At 40.8% G+C, this 17,361-nt stretch overlaps 1 protein-coding gene across 1 annotated transcript in view; it reads left to right on the top strand.

The window, feature by feature from the left end:
* Positions 1–17,361, top strand: part of LOC103734736 (cytochrome b5 type B) — a 44,516-nt gene that overhangs the window by 19,880 nt on the left and 7,275 nt on the right. Inside the window, exons 2-4 of the mRNA XM_008833821.3 lie at positions 8,190–8,318; positions 8,800–8,829; positions 11,959–11,987. Of these exons, the coding sequence (XP_008832043.1) occupies positions 8,190–8,318; positions 8,800–8,829; positions 11,959–11,987 (188 nt within the window). The remainder of the gene's footprint in view (positions 1–8,189; positions 8,319–8,799; positions 8,830–11,958; positions 11,988–17,361) is intronic.

Here is a 17,361-nt window from a genome sequence, read left to right as displayed (position 1 = left end):
TATATTTTTAAATATATAGTGAATTGGAATTAGACCTAGTGACCCAATGAAAATGCTACAAGTGTGAAAGGAAGAAAAGTAGGAAGTGATCCCACTGAACGCTTTTCAGAACAAGAAGGCAATCTGATCACATCTAGAACTGCTGTCAGTTCTTAGGCATGAAAATGCTACTGCGGTTATGTGGTTTAAAAATAAATCCTCAGGCTGAGTGCTGAGATTTATAGGCATCTACCATAAATAAATAAATAAATAAATAAATAAATAAATAAATAAATAGGATAAATATCTTTAAATTAAAATTAATTATTAAATTATTTCTCTGGGCATAGTGTGCATACCTTTACCCAGCTCTCTGGAGACAGAGACAGGTGGATCTCTGAATTTAAGGCTAGCCTTTTTCACATTATGAGTTTCAAGTTGGCCAAGACTACATAGAGACCCTATCTCAAAAAAGCAAAAACAAAACAAGGGGTTGGAGAGATGGTTTAGCAATTAAGAACACCTAATGCCCTCTTCTGGCCTCCGTGGGCATTGAATGATATTGGTGCACTTACATACATGTAGGCAAAACACTCATATACATCTAAAAAACAAAACAATTTGTTTTATTTTTTAAAGATTTATTTAATTTTATTTTATGAGTGTTTGCCTGAAAGTATGTATGTGTATCACATGTGTGCCTGGTGCCCATGGAGGCCAGAAGAGGGCATCAGAGCCTCTGGAACTGGAATTATAGACAGCTGCGAGCCACTATGTAGGTGCTGGGAACTGAACCTGTGTTCTCAATAAGAGCAACAAGTGCTCTTAACTTCTGAGCCATCTGTCCAGCCCCTTCATTATTATTATTGTATGTGAATTCCACATGCCTGTGTCATGGTGCATGTGTTGAGGTCAGAGCACAACTTTTGAGAGTTGGTTCACTCCTTTCACCATGAGTTTCAGGAATTAAACTCAAGTTGTTAGGCTTGCATAGCAAGGGCTTTGCTCACTGGCACTACATCTACTTGACAGAAATGTCATCCTGTCACTTCCCTGGGACATTTAATCCAGACAGAATAATTTCTGGGCGACTCGTATCTATGTGTCTGTTAGCCTTTGCCTTTGCTCTCATTTTATAACATTATGTAGGGCTGGGTGTGGTGACTTATGCCTTTAGTCCCAGCACTCGGGAGACAGAGGCAGGCGAATCTTTGTGAATTCGAGGCCAGCCTGGTCTACATAGCGAGTTTCAGGCCAGCTGGGGCTACAGGGAGACCTGGTCTCAAAAAGACAATAAAATAAAATAAAATTAGGTATAATTGATAATGCTCTTTTTGAAAAATTAAAAAATATTTTGCCAGTAGCTCAGATTTCCTCCTTTATCTGCCTATTATTTGTAGTCACCAGAGGGAAGAATTAGAATAGTTTGGGGGGAGGGGGGTGGAGACATGGCTTGTCAGTTAAGAGCAAGTGCTGCTCATCCAGAGAAACTGTTTGGTTCCTAGCACCCATACAAGGCAGTTTATAATACCTGTAACTCCAATTCCAGGGGACTCCATGCCTCCAGTGCACTCTAATGTCTCAGCATGCATATACCCACACAATACACACATACACATAATTTAAGAACAATAAAAGTAGCTGGGCATGGTGGCACATGCCTTTAATCCCAGCACTTGAGAGGCAGAGGCAGGCAGATCTTTGAGAGATTGAGGCCAGTCTGGTCCACACAGTGAGTTCCAGGCCAGCTGAGGCTGCAGTGTGATCCTGTCTCAAAAAGACATTTGGGCCAGGAGAGGTGGTGCACGCCTTTATCCCAGCACTTGGGAGGCAGAGGCAGGTGGATCCCTGTCAGTTCAAGGCCAGCCTGGTCTACATAATGAGTTCCTATACAGCTGGGGCTACAGGGAGACCCTGTCTCAAAAAGACCAAAAAAAAAAAAAAAAAAAAAAAAAAAAAAAAGACATATATGAACACGTTTTATGTGTATGTGTGATGTGGTTGTGCATGTTTCATGTGTAGGGGTGCATGTGTGTGGAGGTCTAGGTTTTGAGTCTTCCTCAGTAGCTCTCTACCTTACTCACTAGGGCAAGGTCTCTCAGTTGAAGCAGAGCTCACCTATATGGCTACTGTAGCCAGCCTGCTGCTCTAGGGACCCCATCTCTGCTTTCCCAGCATCGGAATTACAGGCAGGCTGCCACACTCAGCTGCCATTTATCTGGTTTCTGGTGATCTGAATTCTGTCTTCACTCTTGAGAGGCAAGCACTTTATCCACAAAGTATCTCCTAAACCCTGAAACATTTTTAAAATGGCCTTTCCCTTGTAAATTAGCCATTGCACACTTATATTCTTTAGTTTCAAGTATAAAGGCTTAGAAAAGAAAGATCTCACGGCACACCTATAGCTCCTACATCTTGCCTTGTATTCTGAGAAGCTCCGACAAAAGTTAGCAGGTTAAGGGTCATTCCAAGTTCTGGCAGAGCTGTTTTATTATTTTTATTTTATGTGTATACATGTATTGCCTGCATGTAGGTAAGTGCACCCATGTCATGCAATGCCCTCGGAGGACAGAAGAAGCTGTCAGATCACCTAGAACTGGAGTTACGGACAGTTGTTAGCTGCCATGTGGGTGTTGGGTTATGAACCTGGGTCTTCTGCAAGAACAGCCAGTGTTCTTAACCGCTGAGCCATCTCTCCAGCCCCCAGAGCTGTTCTTTAGTTTTCAAAAAACAGATCTGTAATTCTTTTTTAGTATGACTTTAAAGTGGCAGTCTTTAGCTTTGAACTCTTCTTGGACGTCATCTGGTGATCTTGCAGCTCCAGAGCTGCCTGCTTTGTTAATGGCGGTGGGCATGGCCTGCACTGCTCCAGTCATCTTTCCTTATTGATCTTTGGTTTAAAATCAGTGAGTAGCAGGGTGTGGTGTCACACGCCTTTGACTCTAAGACTGGAGGCGGCCAGGTCTTGTGAGATCGAAGCCAGTCTTGTCTGCATAGCAAGTTCCAGGCCAGCTGTGGCTCCAGGGAAACCCGGTCTAAAAAAAAAAATCGAAGAGCAAATACTCTGCAGCCTAAATACATTGAGAAAGCACCAGAGTGCACCACTGTGAGTAGTTCTAGTTTTCATTGTAGTATTGGGTTAAAGCAGAGGGTCTGCACAAAGAACTCTGGTTGTGACAGAGCCCGAGAATGTAATGTTGATATCAGCCACCAGTAAGAATCATAGGGAATAACATGATGAGCATAGTGGGATCAGTCACAGGAGAATGTAGCACTGTTTTAGTTATAGGCATTTTTAAGGAAAGGTTTCATATAGCCCAGGTTGGCCTTGAACTTGCTAAGTATCTGAAAATGGCCTTGAAATTCTGATCCTTCTGTCTCCACATCCCAAGTGCTAGGGTTCAGGTGTGTACCACCACGCCTCATTTATGTCGTGCTGGGAATTGAACCCAGGGCTTCATGTGTGGTAGGCAAGGAGTCTACCATCTGAACTATATCTTCAAGCCCTCTGTGGAATTTACAAAAAAAACAACAAAAACCTTTGGGTTATTAAAATAGTATTTTCATTTCAAGAAAGACTGTTGGTGGCTGGGAAGGTAGACCTGGTGTGAGTGCTTGCCTTGTAAGCATTAGAACCTGAGTTCAGTTCTCATGTAAAAAGCTGGGCATGGTGGCAAGCACTTAAAATCAAAGCATTCAGGAGGTGGACACAGATCACTGAGGCTCGATGACCAGGAGTCCCAGGAGCCAGTGAGAGACCCTCTCTCAAAGCACAGAGATATCTTTTTTTGGGGGGGGGGGATCCTTTTGAGACAGGGTCTCCCTGTAGCCACAACTGGCCTGGAGCTCACTATGTAGACCAGGTTGGCCTTGAACTTAAAGAGATCTGCCAGCCTCTGCCTCCTGAGTGCTGGGATTAAAGGTGTATGCCACCAGGCCTGACTTTTACACAGAGATATCTTGACCTTAGACTGGTCCTGGCCTTGGTTGTCATCCGGAGTATAGTGCACTGCAAGTTCAAGGTCAGCCTGGTCTACATAGTGAGTTCCAGGCCAGCAGGGCCTACAGGGAGACCCTGTCTGAATAACAACCAAAAACAACAAAAAATTATGGTGTTCTGAAATAGAAACCAGGAGCTATAATACACAGTCCAGAAGTGCTCGGGTGTGCCTGTGTCTAGGGCTTCCCACTTGGAATTAGGTAACCTTTCAGGGAGCTAGTCCCTGGAGAATTTTTTTCTCATTCATTTATATGATATTGGATGAAATCAAGGTACTTTCTAGAAAGAGCTATGTAGTAAGTCATCATTCATTCCTTGAACTATCTCAAGGTACGAAGAAGTTTTGTTATTTGTTTAGTTGATGCTGGAGATTGAACCCAGGGCCAGGGCCTCATGCATGCTAGCAAATGTTCTGTCATTGAGCTATATCTGTAACCCTTCCTTCCTTCCTTCCTTCCTTCCTTCCTTCCTTCCTTCCTTCCTTCCTTCCTTCCTTCCTTCTACATGCAGGAAATACAGATATACACATAAAATAAAAATAATAAATAAAATATTGTTTAAAAAAAGTGAAGGGTTGTTTTTCTGGTGTTTTGAGACACGGTCTCGCTGTAGTCCCAGCTGGCCTGGAACTCACTATGTAGACCAGTCTGGCCTTGAAGTCACAGAGATCCACCAGTCTCTGCCTCCTGAGTGCTGGGACTAAAGGTGTGCACTTTTTTTTTTTTTTAATTTTTAATGTTATTTTTTGTTTTATTTGAGACAAGGTTCAGTATATAGCTGTGACTAGCCTGGAACTCTATATAGACCAAGTTATCCTATAATCCTATAACTCAAAGAAATTCACTTGCCTCTGCCTCTTGAGTGTTGGGATTAAAGGTATGCATCACCATGCCTGGCTTACTTTTCTTTTCTTTCTTTTTTTTTTTTTTTTCCGTTTTTTTGAGACAAAGTCTCCCTGTAGCCCCAGCTGGCCTGGAACTCACTATGTAAACGACCAGGCTGGCCTTGAACTCACAGAGATCCGCCTGCCTCTGCCTCCCGAGTGCTGGGATTAAAGGCGTGGGCCACCACGCCGGCTTTACTTTTCATTTTGATAGTGATCGGACCACATTGCGAAGGCTAGCTTTGAAACTTGGAATGCTCTTCCTATAACCTTGAGATACGGGCTGTACCATCAGGTCTGGCATATCCTCTTATTATGAAAGGCCACAGAATTGCTGGCATGTGTCACAATGGGAAATCGTCTTAGTTTAGATACAGAGAGCAAATTGGGCTGTAACTCCCTAGGTAATGCTGAAAGCTGAGTGTTTTCAGATGAAACATGAATGGTGGAGTCGTAGTCCTGCTTTAAAATAGCATGCTTAAATGCTGGGCTCCAAGACTCATGTCCTGGGTGGAGACCTTTTAGGAGATCAAAACAGAAGCTGTCCTTTTCCTCAGGGAGCTCATGAGTGACTGATTGGTAGGTGACTTTGAGAAGTTTTGTATTCCTCTTGAATTAATCTTTAAAACAGGAATGATTATGTTAGTGCTACTTAAATGGTTGTCATAAAAAGTAATGAATTAAAAAGCATTAGAATTTCAGAAATATAAATTTGGTTGTGTTGTAAAATTGAAACCACAAAGGACAAGTCGAGCCCTCGAGTTGCAAAAGCAAGAGGCTTTTATTTTACACAGGTACCTGTGGGCACAGCTCCTGACAAAGGGAGAAGCGCGCCCCAGGTCTGGGGTTTGGGGTCTTTATAGAGCAGAAGCAGCTTACAGAAGCAGAAGCGTGGTTATTGGTTAGTTTAAACTATTACAAAATGCTATAGGGAGAGCGGGGGGGCTTACTTATCATTAAGCCAGATGTTTCAACCATAAAACTTACTTATCAGTGAGTTGGAGATGTCTCAGCCATGAAACTCACTAATTAGAGAGTTGGCCATGAAGCTTACTTATCGGCAAGTTGGAATTCTTGACCAGCACATGACCTGCCTGAGACGTGACTTGTCTGAGAGGCTTCATGGCTCCTGACTTTTATATTTTTCAGTGTTAAATAATGAAAACTCCAAATTTGCTAGTGGTAAATGTTTGCTGAGTATTTAAGTCAGATACTGCTAAATGTTATTTTAGAAAACACATTTTTGGAATAGGTAATACTTAGTAAAACCCTTTCAAGAGTGTATGTCAAAGGACAGGGTGCTCACTTTGTCTCCCAGCCCCCAGATTCTCATTAGTATTTCCAGGCATAGTGGAAATGTTGTATAAGATCAGACATATATGTATTATATGTGTATTATAACTGTGGTGCCTTGCTCTTCTCAAGTGCCAAGTTTTTTTGTTTGTACATGTATATGTTTGCAAGCTGCCACAGCCTGTGTGGAAGCCAGAGAACAACTTTTGGGAGTCATTTCCTGGGATGGAATTCAGGTTGTCAGGCTTTTACCCACTGAGCCTTCTGTTCCCATGTGTTGTATTTATAGCCTACTTATTGAATAACAATAGTAGGTAACTACTCCATTTCACAAATAGGGAAACAGACATCTCAACTTTTTAGTAATTTATCTTGGGTCACATAGATTATAGAGTATACTTCCCTCATCCTACTGCATTATTTCATTTGGAAACTTTTAAAGTTACAGAAAAGTTGCAAAAATAAAATCTGAGGAGGATTGCACTCATATGCCCCTCCAAACGTAAAAACACAGGGTGGGGGTGGGGTGGGGGGGCAAGGGGATGTATATCAGTTGGGAGAGTGTCTAGCATGCATGAGGCTCTGGGTACAGTCCCCAGCACCTCCTTTTCTTTTTTTTTTTTAACTTTTACAAAAACTTTATTGAGAATTTCATACATGTATATAAGGTGTTTTGATCAAGACCATGCCTGCTCCCTCCCTCCCAACACCTCCCATATCTCCCCATCACTTTTTTCTTTTTTTTTCTTCTTTTATTTATTTTTATGGAGCTTTTGGGTACTCTAACATTCCCCCCTCTGAAGAGGTAACCCTAAAATCTTTTAAGGGTTAGATACAAGCTGCCAAATACTTTTGACATTTTTGGTCTTGGAACAGAGTATGTTGCTAACAGTCCCAAGAACATTTTGACTTTTAGCCAAGAAACTGGCTACTTTTCTTTGGAGTCTTTTTACCCTGTCTAGCCAATTCCTACCTCCTATTCTTATCACGCCATCCTCTGGAGGGGTTACTCAAATTGCCAATAGGGAATAGAGATACAGACCGCTCTGGCTCTTCCATGCTGAACAGGGACACAGGGTGAGGCCATAGGAGTACCCCTTCAGTGGGTCTATCTAAAAGACTCCCAAATTGCATAATTCTTATCTCTAAGGGGAAAAGAAAGTCCTTGAATTGTGAATAGGAGATGTGAAGGAGAAGTAAAGGTAAGAGTATTTAGCATTACAAGTTCTAGACTGGGAACTAGAAAAAGTCAGAACCTAGCACCTCCTTAATCCTAATGTGGTGCCTCATCCCAGGGGGCAGGAAGAGCAGGAGTATAAGGTCATCCTGGGCTGCATATGGAGTTCTAGACTAGCCTGAATTACATGAGACCTTCATCTCAAAAAAAGAGGCAAGGAAGAGGAAGAAGAAAGAAAAATTTCAAGAATAGAATAAAGAATTTCAGAAACTCTGGAGTTCCCACTTGGTTTTCTGCATCAGTTTTAATGTTGACAAAGGATAACAACTGATAATCGCACATTGGTCCCAGCTGTCATACCTCTCACCTTCTCTGGAACTTCATTGTGTTGACCTATCTGTTCTGGGATTTTCTTTTTCTGTCTTGTTTGGTTGTTTTTTTTTCTTTTCCTTCTTTGAGACAGTGGGGCCTGGAACTCAACATGTGTACCAGCCTGGCCTTGATCCCTCCTACAGAGATTTGCCTGTCTCTGCCTCCTGAATGCTGGGATTACAGACATGTGCACCTCTTGGTACCTCACTGTCTTTGACAACTACAGACATTTTGTAGGTTATTGTTCAGCTTAGAGTTGTCTTAGCTTCCTAACAGTAATGCCCATATTATGCATTTTGGGTCAGAACATTGTAGAAAATTTTGCTATGTTCTTCTGTTGTGTCTTAACGGAGGGTACACAATCTCAGTTTGTTCCCTTCCTTCTTATTAAAGGGATAAAAGGGAAGAGAGATGTGGATGGAAAGAAGAAACTTTAGTGTGCTTTTCAGAGAACTCTCTATTCAGTAAATGCCATTTTCTTGTAGCATCCTGGTGGGGAAGAGGTTCTGCTGGAACAAGCTGGTGCTGATGCGACTGAAAGCTTTGAAGATGTTGGCCATTCCCCTGATGCCAGGGAAATGCTAAAGCAGTACTACATTGGTGATGTTCATCCGGTGAGAACTGTCAAAAAACTTGAATCTCTTATGCTCTTCTGAACAGCCACTGTGCCAGATGGGAGAATGATTTATTGAAGCAGATATTCACTCAATTCAGGTCCCAGGCCAAATTTTCTCCAGATCACCAAGCCTTTCATCATAACGCATAGTATCTCTGAACAGGGAATGGATTTTAATCTTATTTTTATTGGTTGACTCCTTTAATGTAATTAATAACATTTGCACTTAAAATAGTGGTTTCGTTATTCTTACAAGTCCCTTGCTAATGGTATTAACTATAAACTTTTAAGTTCTTCATGTTTACAATTCTATCAGGGGACCTTGATTTACTAAGGGACAGGGAGCTGGGCATCTGACATCTCTGGGTGAATTTACTGCATGTTCTAAGGATAGAAGTTACACATCAGAAGAATTATTAGATGTACCTTGAAACAGTGTTCTTTTTTTTCTTTCTTTTTTTTTTTTTTTTTTTTAACAGAGTGACCTTAAACCTGAAGGTGGGAGCAAGGTAAGAAGTCATCTTTTTTTTTTCGGTCTTTTTGAGATAGGGTCTCCCTGTAGCCCTAAGCTGGCTTGGAACTCACTATGTAGACCAGGCCTTGAACTCACAGAAATCCACCTGCCTCTGCCTCCCAAGTGCTGGGACTACAGGCGTGCGCCACCACACACAGCAAGAAGTCATCATTTTGTCTGCTCTTTAGAACAATTTTAATAAGAGAAGTTAAAAAGAGTTTACTTTTTCTCTAAATAAAAATTCTATTTTTAAGAACTTTGGACTTAGTACCTATTAGGAAAAAAGAATAGCCGAGTTTTAAACAATAGAAAGCATTTTGTTAATGCCACTGTATGCTTTTTTTTAAAAAAAATGAGACTCTGAAGTATGTTCCACGTGGTTTTGAAATAAATTGAGTTTATGGATTCAGTTATGGAAAAACATTTTACCCTTAACCTACCTTGTTTAAGACAGGTGATAACAATTGCCTCTGAATGGTAGGTAGCATAGACCTTTAATCCTAGCACACAGGAGGCAGTGCGTTCAGGCCAGTCAGGGCTGTATAATGAGACCCTGTCATGGTTGTTTTTTTGTTTGTTTGTTTCTTTTTTTTTGGTCTTTTTGAGGCAGGGTTTCTCTGTAGCCCCAGCTGTCCTGGAACTCACAGAGACCCACCTGCCTCTGCCTCTGCCTCTGCCTCTGCCTCCCAAGGGCTGGGACTAAAGATGTGTGCTACCATGACCGGCTGAGACCCTGTCTTAATGCCTTTAATCCCAGCATTTGGGAGGCCGGGGCAGGTGGATCTCTATGAGTTCAAGGCCAGTGTGGTCTACATAGCAGTTCCAGGCCAGCTGGGGCTACAGGGAGACTCTGTCTCAAAAAGATAAATAAATAAATAAATAAATAAATAAATAAAATAAAAAAAAGAGAAAAAGAAAAGGCTGTCCTATAAGCTGTCTTTATCTGTAATACAGAGGCCTTTCTGTCCCTATTAGTTCTTTTATCCTATAGGCTCAAATAGGCCCTTACCCTTCCCAGTTACTCAGTGATGCTGTGATAACAAGATTGAGTACTGAGTATTTGAAAATCCTAATACATTCTGCCTTATGTACTAGGAAGAAAGTATGATGCCTTTTCTACTTTGCACAAGCAGGGTGGTGTCCCCTTCCATATCTCTTAAAATTTCCCTTGGCTTCTGTTGTTTAGATGGCTGTTAATACTGTTGTCTAGGTGCTGCCTGGCACATCATGGACACAGTATAAACTCCCCCTTTCCTCCTTCTAGATTCTCATTCCTCATTGAGCCAGAATTATTGAACAGGTTTGACACAGCAATTCAAATTAGCCTGGGCACAAGACTTCTTTCAATTCAAGAGGTTGTGAGCTTGGCAGTATTGCCATCTGTTGCACTGAAAGCCAGGGCGTTTCTATAAACTAACTCCTCTTGCTACTCTACTGCTCTGAGCTGTTAACCGTTAAGAATGAAGTGATTCTTTAAACGTTTGTGAGCACTTGGGTGGTTTTTGTCCTCCCTTCTTCACAAAAATAAAACCACAAAGTGTGCTTTCCTGGACTTCTAGTATTGCTTGTTCAGAATGTGGAGTTGTGGCATGCATTTGCATTTTAAGTAACCCATGTGATAGGTAGGTAGCCAAGCACCATACTTTCTCCTGAATTTGATATACCTGTGTTTGCCTTTTGAAAACCTAGGGACATGCTGGGTGTGGTGCTTGCCTTTAATCCTAGCACTTGGGTGGCAGAGGCAGGTGGATCTCTGTGAGTTCAAGGCCAGTCTACAAGGAGACTCTGTAGGTCAAACAATTAGAGATTGATCAGTTGAATTAAAACCGATAGACTTAGGATTTTTTTTTTTTATCTGTAAGAAGTATAGAAACAGAAGCCATCTCAGCTCACCAGGTCATGTGACAATTAGAACTCTGAAAATGTAGTTTAGTTCCATTCTTGGTTAAAGAGGAACTAGAAGCCGTGTTTTCAAGCCTCTGTTTTCTTCTTGAGTTTGCTCCCAAGGGACTTGTCTCTGTTAGGATGGGACTGACCATTGTTTCCAGTCAGGCTATTATCCTTCCTTTCAGACAGATTAGACCACGAAATTTTCCTTTTTTTGGAAAAATTGCAAGACCACCTGCATAGGTTTTCATAGAACTATAATTCCAGCCTGATTTCAGTTGTAGAAAAAAATTCTTGATTCCCCAGATTTACTTCTATGCTTGATCTTAGCCAAGAGATTGAAGAGTGATCAGATTTCTCACAGAGGTTGAAACAGACATTTCTCTGTCTAGAATGTAGGTACCTCTTTTCTGTCTGGTTTAAAGTCAAGAAGTGGGAGTGAAACTCATTTATTACTTTCTTTTCTTGTGGTTAAGGGTTTCTGAAGAAATGTTTTGTGTTTTGTTTTTTTGAAACAGGGTCTCTTTGTAGCCCCAGCTGGCCTGGAACTCTATGTAGACTAGGCTGTCCTTGAAACTCACAGAGTTCCACCTGTCTCTGCCTCTGCCTCCCAAGTGCCAGGGTTAAGGGCACATACCACTACGTATGGCTTTTCTTTTCCTTTACAGCAGACCTGGAGCTATGTAGACCAGACTCAACTTGCTCAACTTGAACTCAACAGAGATTCACCTGCCTCTGCCTCCGCAGTGCTGGTGTTAAAGGCTTTGATGTTGCTTTTACTACAGCACAGGTAAATAAGCAATAGTCAGCATTGTTTCATTGTTAGACTGATAATACCTGAGTGGGTAGCCTGGAACGTTCACAGTACAAAATTCTAAGAGTTTTACAAGTTATGAATCTGACAACAGATATCACTCTTATTTGCCTCATAAGGTCACTAATAGCTAACTAGAATTAAAAACACTTTGTCCAACCTGGTGTGACACATGCCTTTAGTTCTGGCCCTGAGGAGGCAGAGGCAAGCATTTCTGTGGTTTTGTTGGTCTTTCTTCACTAGGGAATACCAGTGTTAATAGAAAAAAAGTCCCAAATTCACCCACTGCTTAAAGGTTTGTAAACATCAAAATGCACAAAAGTTAATTGTTATCTACAGAGTTTATATTGCTACTTAAGCAGACACATGTACTTTGCTGATCTTTTTTTCTTTTTCTTATTTTTGAACATGGGGCTTCTTCAGGATCCTTCAAAAAAGAGTACATGCAAAAGGTTAGTATTCCCTTTATGGACTTTCTTACACTACATGTCTGGCAAGATGTTCTTGTTTAAATATACGTGTTTAACATATCTGAGAGTACAGTTGGACAGCTTGTCCTTTTTTGCCCAAAATTATTATGAATTCAGTAATTTTTACAGTTTTAACAATTTTGAATAAGCAAAAGTTTAAGTAATTTGAAAATCTCGTTGTGATTAGGATTGTCCTCAGAGGCTAATATGCATAGACAAGTAACCACTTACTAAATTCTGTGTATGTGCAGCTCAGTTTAGCTATGTGATTTTCACTTAAAACGTAATCTCATGTGCTTATCACTCTGTAAAGGTAGGTGTGTTGCTACATTTTACAAAAGAAAAATTATTAGTCATATAATAATTTTGATTTTCTCTAAGTTTTACTTTGTAATTCTTGTAGCAATATTAGTAGTATTAGTTCTGAAAAGTATAAATTACCACTGTAAGTATCTCTAGTTAATGACTTTGGATCCTTGATTGGTTAAAAAAAAATCTTCATAGAGATTACAGGTAACCATCTGTTCTGTCTTTTTGGAAATCTCAAAGTATTTTTGACAAAATGAGAAAAAAATATTTTTTCCCAACAAAGTATTGAGCTTTTGGCTGGGCACTCAGGAGGCAGAAGCTGACAGATCTCTGTGAATTCAAGGGCTTCATAGGAAGACTGTGTCTCAAAAAATGTATTGATTTTTTTTTTACTTGAAGTAGAAGTATAAATGGTTGAGTATTTGCTGCTCTTGTAGAGGACCTGAGTTCAGTTCCTGCCACCCACATCTGTAACTCCAGTTCTAGGGCATCCGATGCCTTTTGACTTCCAAGGATGGCTGCAGGTACCCACACACAGACACACACTCATACACATAATTAAAAATACAAATCATAAAAAAACAAAATGTAAAGAAAGGACTGAGGGGCCAGTAAGATGACTGAGCAGGTGAAGGCAGTTTCCATTAAGCCTAATGACCTGCATTCAAACCCTAGAACCCACATGGTAGAAGGAGAAAGAACCTATTCCCACACATTATCCTCTGACCCTCACACGTTCTGTGGCATATGCACATACATACCACACATACACATACGTATACACATACTCTAAATAAAAGTAATAAAAATGTGTTTTTAAGATCTGAGGATGTAGCTCAGTTGGTAGAATGTCTATACCTGCTTAGTAAATACCAGACTTGAGTTTGATCCGCACCACTGCATAGCAGGAGGATGGCATATCCTTGTAAGCCTAGTTCTTGGGAGGTAGAGGCAAGAGGATCAGAAGTTCAGAGTCATCCTTGACTACATAGGGAGTTTGAGGCAGCATTGGCTACTGAGACCCTGTCTCAAAAAATGAATGAAAGAAAAAAAGAGATAAAATACAGATTAGGCCAGGCATGGTAGTACATGCCTTTAGTTCTAGGGCTTGGGAGGCAGACCAGGCAGATCTTTGCAAGTTCAAGGCCAGTCTGGTCTACGTAGGGAGTTCCAGGCCAGGCGTGGCTACAGGGAGACCATCTCAAAAAGACAAAAACAAAAAAACCCAGATTAGAACTGGTCATATAGCTCAGTGGTAGAGCACTTGTGTAGCATGTAAAAGGCCTTAGATTGAATTCCCAGCATTAAAACCAAACAACCCCTCCATCCCAAAAAGACTTAATTGAGTGTGATGGTGCATTCCTATATACAATCCTGGAATTCAAGAGGCCTTGTTAGGAGGATACAAAGTTTGAGGCCAGTCTGGATTAAATAGTGAAATCTTATCTCAAAAAAAAAAAAATAAAAGTGGGCTGGAGATGTAGCTCAGGTGGTTGAATGCTTCTCTAGCATGCACAAAGCCCTGGTTTTGATCCCCAGCACTGCCTAAATTGGTTATAGTGGTTCAGGCCTATAATCCCAGCCCGTGGGAGGTAGAGGCAGGAGGATCAGAAGTTCAAGGTTATCCTCAGCTACATAGTGAGTTTGAGGCCAGACTGGGATACATGAGACCCTGTCTCGAAAAAGAGAAAGTTAAACTAAAAATTTTGGTATAAATTATTAGTAAATTCAGTTTTCTTAATACTGAGAACTCAGGTTCAGCCAAATGATGCATAAAGAATTTGAAAATACAGGGGCCTGGAGAGATGACTCAGTGGCTAAGAGTACTAACTGCTCCTGCAGAGGACCTAGGTTTAGTTCCCAGCACCCATAGAGCAGCTAATAACCATTCTTAGCTCTAGTTCCAGAGGATCTGATGCCTTCTTCCGGCCGCCACAGGCTCCTTTTTCTGGCCTCTGGGCACAGGGTACATTTACATATATGCAAGCAAAACACTCATGCACATAAAAATAAATAAATAAATGATAATTTGAAAATAAAAGCCATGAACTTAAAGTAGACATATGATACACATAGATCTGATTATGAATTATTACTCTAGTTCCAGAGGATCTGATGCCTTCTTCCGGCCGCCACAGGCTCCTTTTTCTGGCCTCTGGGCACAGGGTACATTTACATATATGCAAGCAAAACACTCATGCACATAAAAATAAATAAATAAATGATAATTTGAAAATAAAAGCCATGAACTTAAAGTAGACATATGATACACATAGATCTGATTATGAATTATTATGCAAGCCAGGTGTGGTGGTGCACACCTGTAGTCCCAGCACTTGGGAGGCAGAGGCAGATGGATCTCTGAGTTCAAGGAGCCTGGTCTCGTCCTCTTTTTTTTTTTTTTTTTAAAAAAAAAAAAAAAAAAAAAAAAAAAAAAAAAAAAAAGAATTATTATGCAGATACATGCAGCACCAGTTGAACTCAGGGAATTATTAATAACAATTTTTTAAAAAAGCAGAAATGGGCTGGAGAAATGGCCCAGTGTTTGAATACTTGCTGCTGTTTCCAGAGGACCTGAGTTTGATTCCTAGCACTCATGTCAGGCAGCTCACAACTGCCTGTAACTCCAGCTCCAGGGGATCCTGATGCCTTCCTCTGCCTTCTGTGGGCACCCACACAAATGTGGCATACACATAAATAAAACTTTATTTTATTTATTTATTTAATTAAGTTTTTGAGACACGGTCTCCCTGTAGCCCAGCTGGCCTGGAACTCACTATGTAGACCAGGCTGGCCTTGAATTCACAGAGATCCTCATGCCTCTGCCTCTCAAGAGGTGGGATTAAAGGCCTGCACCACCACACCTGGCATAAATAAAGCTTAAAAAAAAAAAAAAAAGATAGGACGTGAAGTTGGGAGGAAAACCAGGTGGAGACCACTAGGGGGAGGTGGAGGGAGGTAGTGTTGGATCTATATGACCAAAATACATTGTATAAATGTATGAATAAGGAATAAGTAAATATTTTTAAAGGATTATTATACAAAATACATAAAGAATCTTGCAAATACATTTTTTTAAAAAACCTCAGTAAGGCCAGGTGCAGTGGTGCATGCCTTTAATCCCAACACTTGGGAGGCAGAGGCAAGTGGATCTCTGTGAGTTTAAGGGCAATCTGGTCTACATAGTGAGTTCCAGGCCAGCTGGGGTTCCAGGGAGACCCTGTCTCAAAAAAAAAAAAACCACTAAGAAGACTTAAGTTTAAATACAGAAGAGGAAACACAAATGTAAGCATGTGACAAAAGGTTTAGCATCATTCATTATTTAGGTCTATTTCACTGAATAGGTTGGCAAAATTTAAGATTTCTGCAAATAAGACTTGTTAAAAAGTGAATTGGCAAAACTCTTATCTGCTCTTACAGGGATGCAAATGGGCACGATCACTTTGGAGAACATTTTGGCATTATCTAGTAAATTTGATAGTATTTTGAAGTGGGAGGATTGCTTGACCCAGGAGTTTGAGACTAACCTAGCAACAAAGTAAGGCCCTATTGCAGAAAAATTAAAAAGATGGGGGTGTGTGTGTACAAGGAAACACATATAAGAATGCTTACAGCAGGATTATTCAAGACATTTAAACATCAGAAACAGTTCAAATATCCATTAACAAAATGAATGAATTCTAGTATATCCATGCAATAAAATACTGCTGAGCAATGAAAATAAACAAATGCAAATTGCATGATAACCTGGATGAATCTCCAAGAAGAGAATTCTGGCTTATGGCACTAAGTTAACCCTAAATCCTTCATGAAGTTGAAATACTTCTCTGTCTTCTCAGTGGCAGTTCTCAGGAAAAATCGTGTGTGAGTTGGTGTATAACCATTCTCTCTCTTGTACTGAAATTTTCTTTCTTGTTTCTTGAGCATTCTGCCTTTGAACTCTAGTTTTTTCTGGTTGTTCTTTGTCCTGTGTATATATCCTTTGTATTTAGATCTTTAATGGTGTACAACATAATACAAACAAAACAAAGAGACAGGTCTCTATGCCTAGGTGTTACTCATTGTTTCGTTCTAAAGCAGGGCTGGAGGAGGCTGTTGAAACGAGGGGTTAGTGCTGGGTGGCTTACATTGTGGCCTGTTTTCTCTCCCATTGAGCATCCTGGGAAGAGGCCAGCCATTATTTAAACTGACAACAGCTTCCTAGAGCAGGGGCTCCAATGCCCTTGGGCAGCAGAGGATTGTGGTCTAAGCCAAAAGAAACAGTATTGACAGGGAAGCATGGGAACTGCCTGGCAGGAGAGGCAGACTGCCTGGTGAGGAAAAGTACATCCTTTGTACCTCAGAATTCTGGTTCTTCTTAAGGAAGCCTGAGTTCATTTCCATCATGGGGACATTAAAATTCCCATGAGCAGTATTACTCTTATGTGTGCTGTCTTGATTGTTTTATTCTTTTTTAAACAAAGCTGCCTGACTGACATTCTAGACTTGTTTGGAGTAGCTTTCTGCCATACTTCTGTGTACCTAAAGTACTAGGCATGGTTAGGCAGAGAATCATTTTTGTTATGAACCTCAGCTTGTTTTATTGAATTTTATTATTTATTTATTCATTAATTTTTTTAGTCCTTTGGAGACAGGGTCTCCTCATAGCCACAGCTGGCTTGGAACTCACTATGTAGACCAGGCTGGCTTTGATCTCACAGAGATCCACCCACCTCTGTCCCCCAGTGCTGGGACTAAAGGCATATACCACCACCCCTGGCTTGACTTGGTGCTTTTTTTTTTTTTTTGGACTTTTTGAGACAGGGTCTCCCTGTAGCTTCAGCTGTCCTGGAACTCACTATGTAGACCTTGAACGCCCAGAGATCCGCCTGCCTCTGCCTCCCGAGTGCTGGGATTAAAGGTGTGCACTACCACGGCCGGCAACTTGGTGCTTTTTAATATCAAAACTGGATGTCTTTTTTTTTTTAACTTTTACAAAAACTTTATTGAGAATTTCATACATGCATATAAGATGTTTTGATCAAATCCATGCCCACTCCCTCCCCCC

The sequence above is a fragment of the Nannospalax galili genome, unplaced genomic scaffold, assembly GCF_000622305.1.
Source record: "Nannospalax galili isolate Female #2095 unplaced genomic scaffold, S.galili_v1.0 scaffold410, whole genome shotgun sequence".
Classification (NCBI taxonomy): domain Eukaryota; kingdom Metazoa; phylum Chordata; class Mammalia; order Rodentia; family Spalacidae; genus Nannospalax; species Nannospalax galili.
The sequence above is the reverse complement of the archived record's forward strand: the minus strand, read 5'-3'. Positions and strand labels throughout refer to the sequence as shown.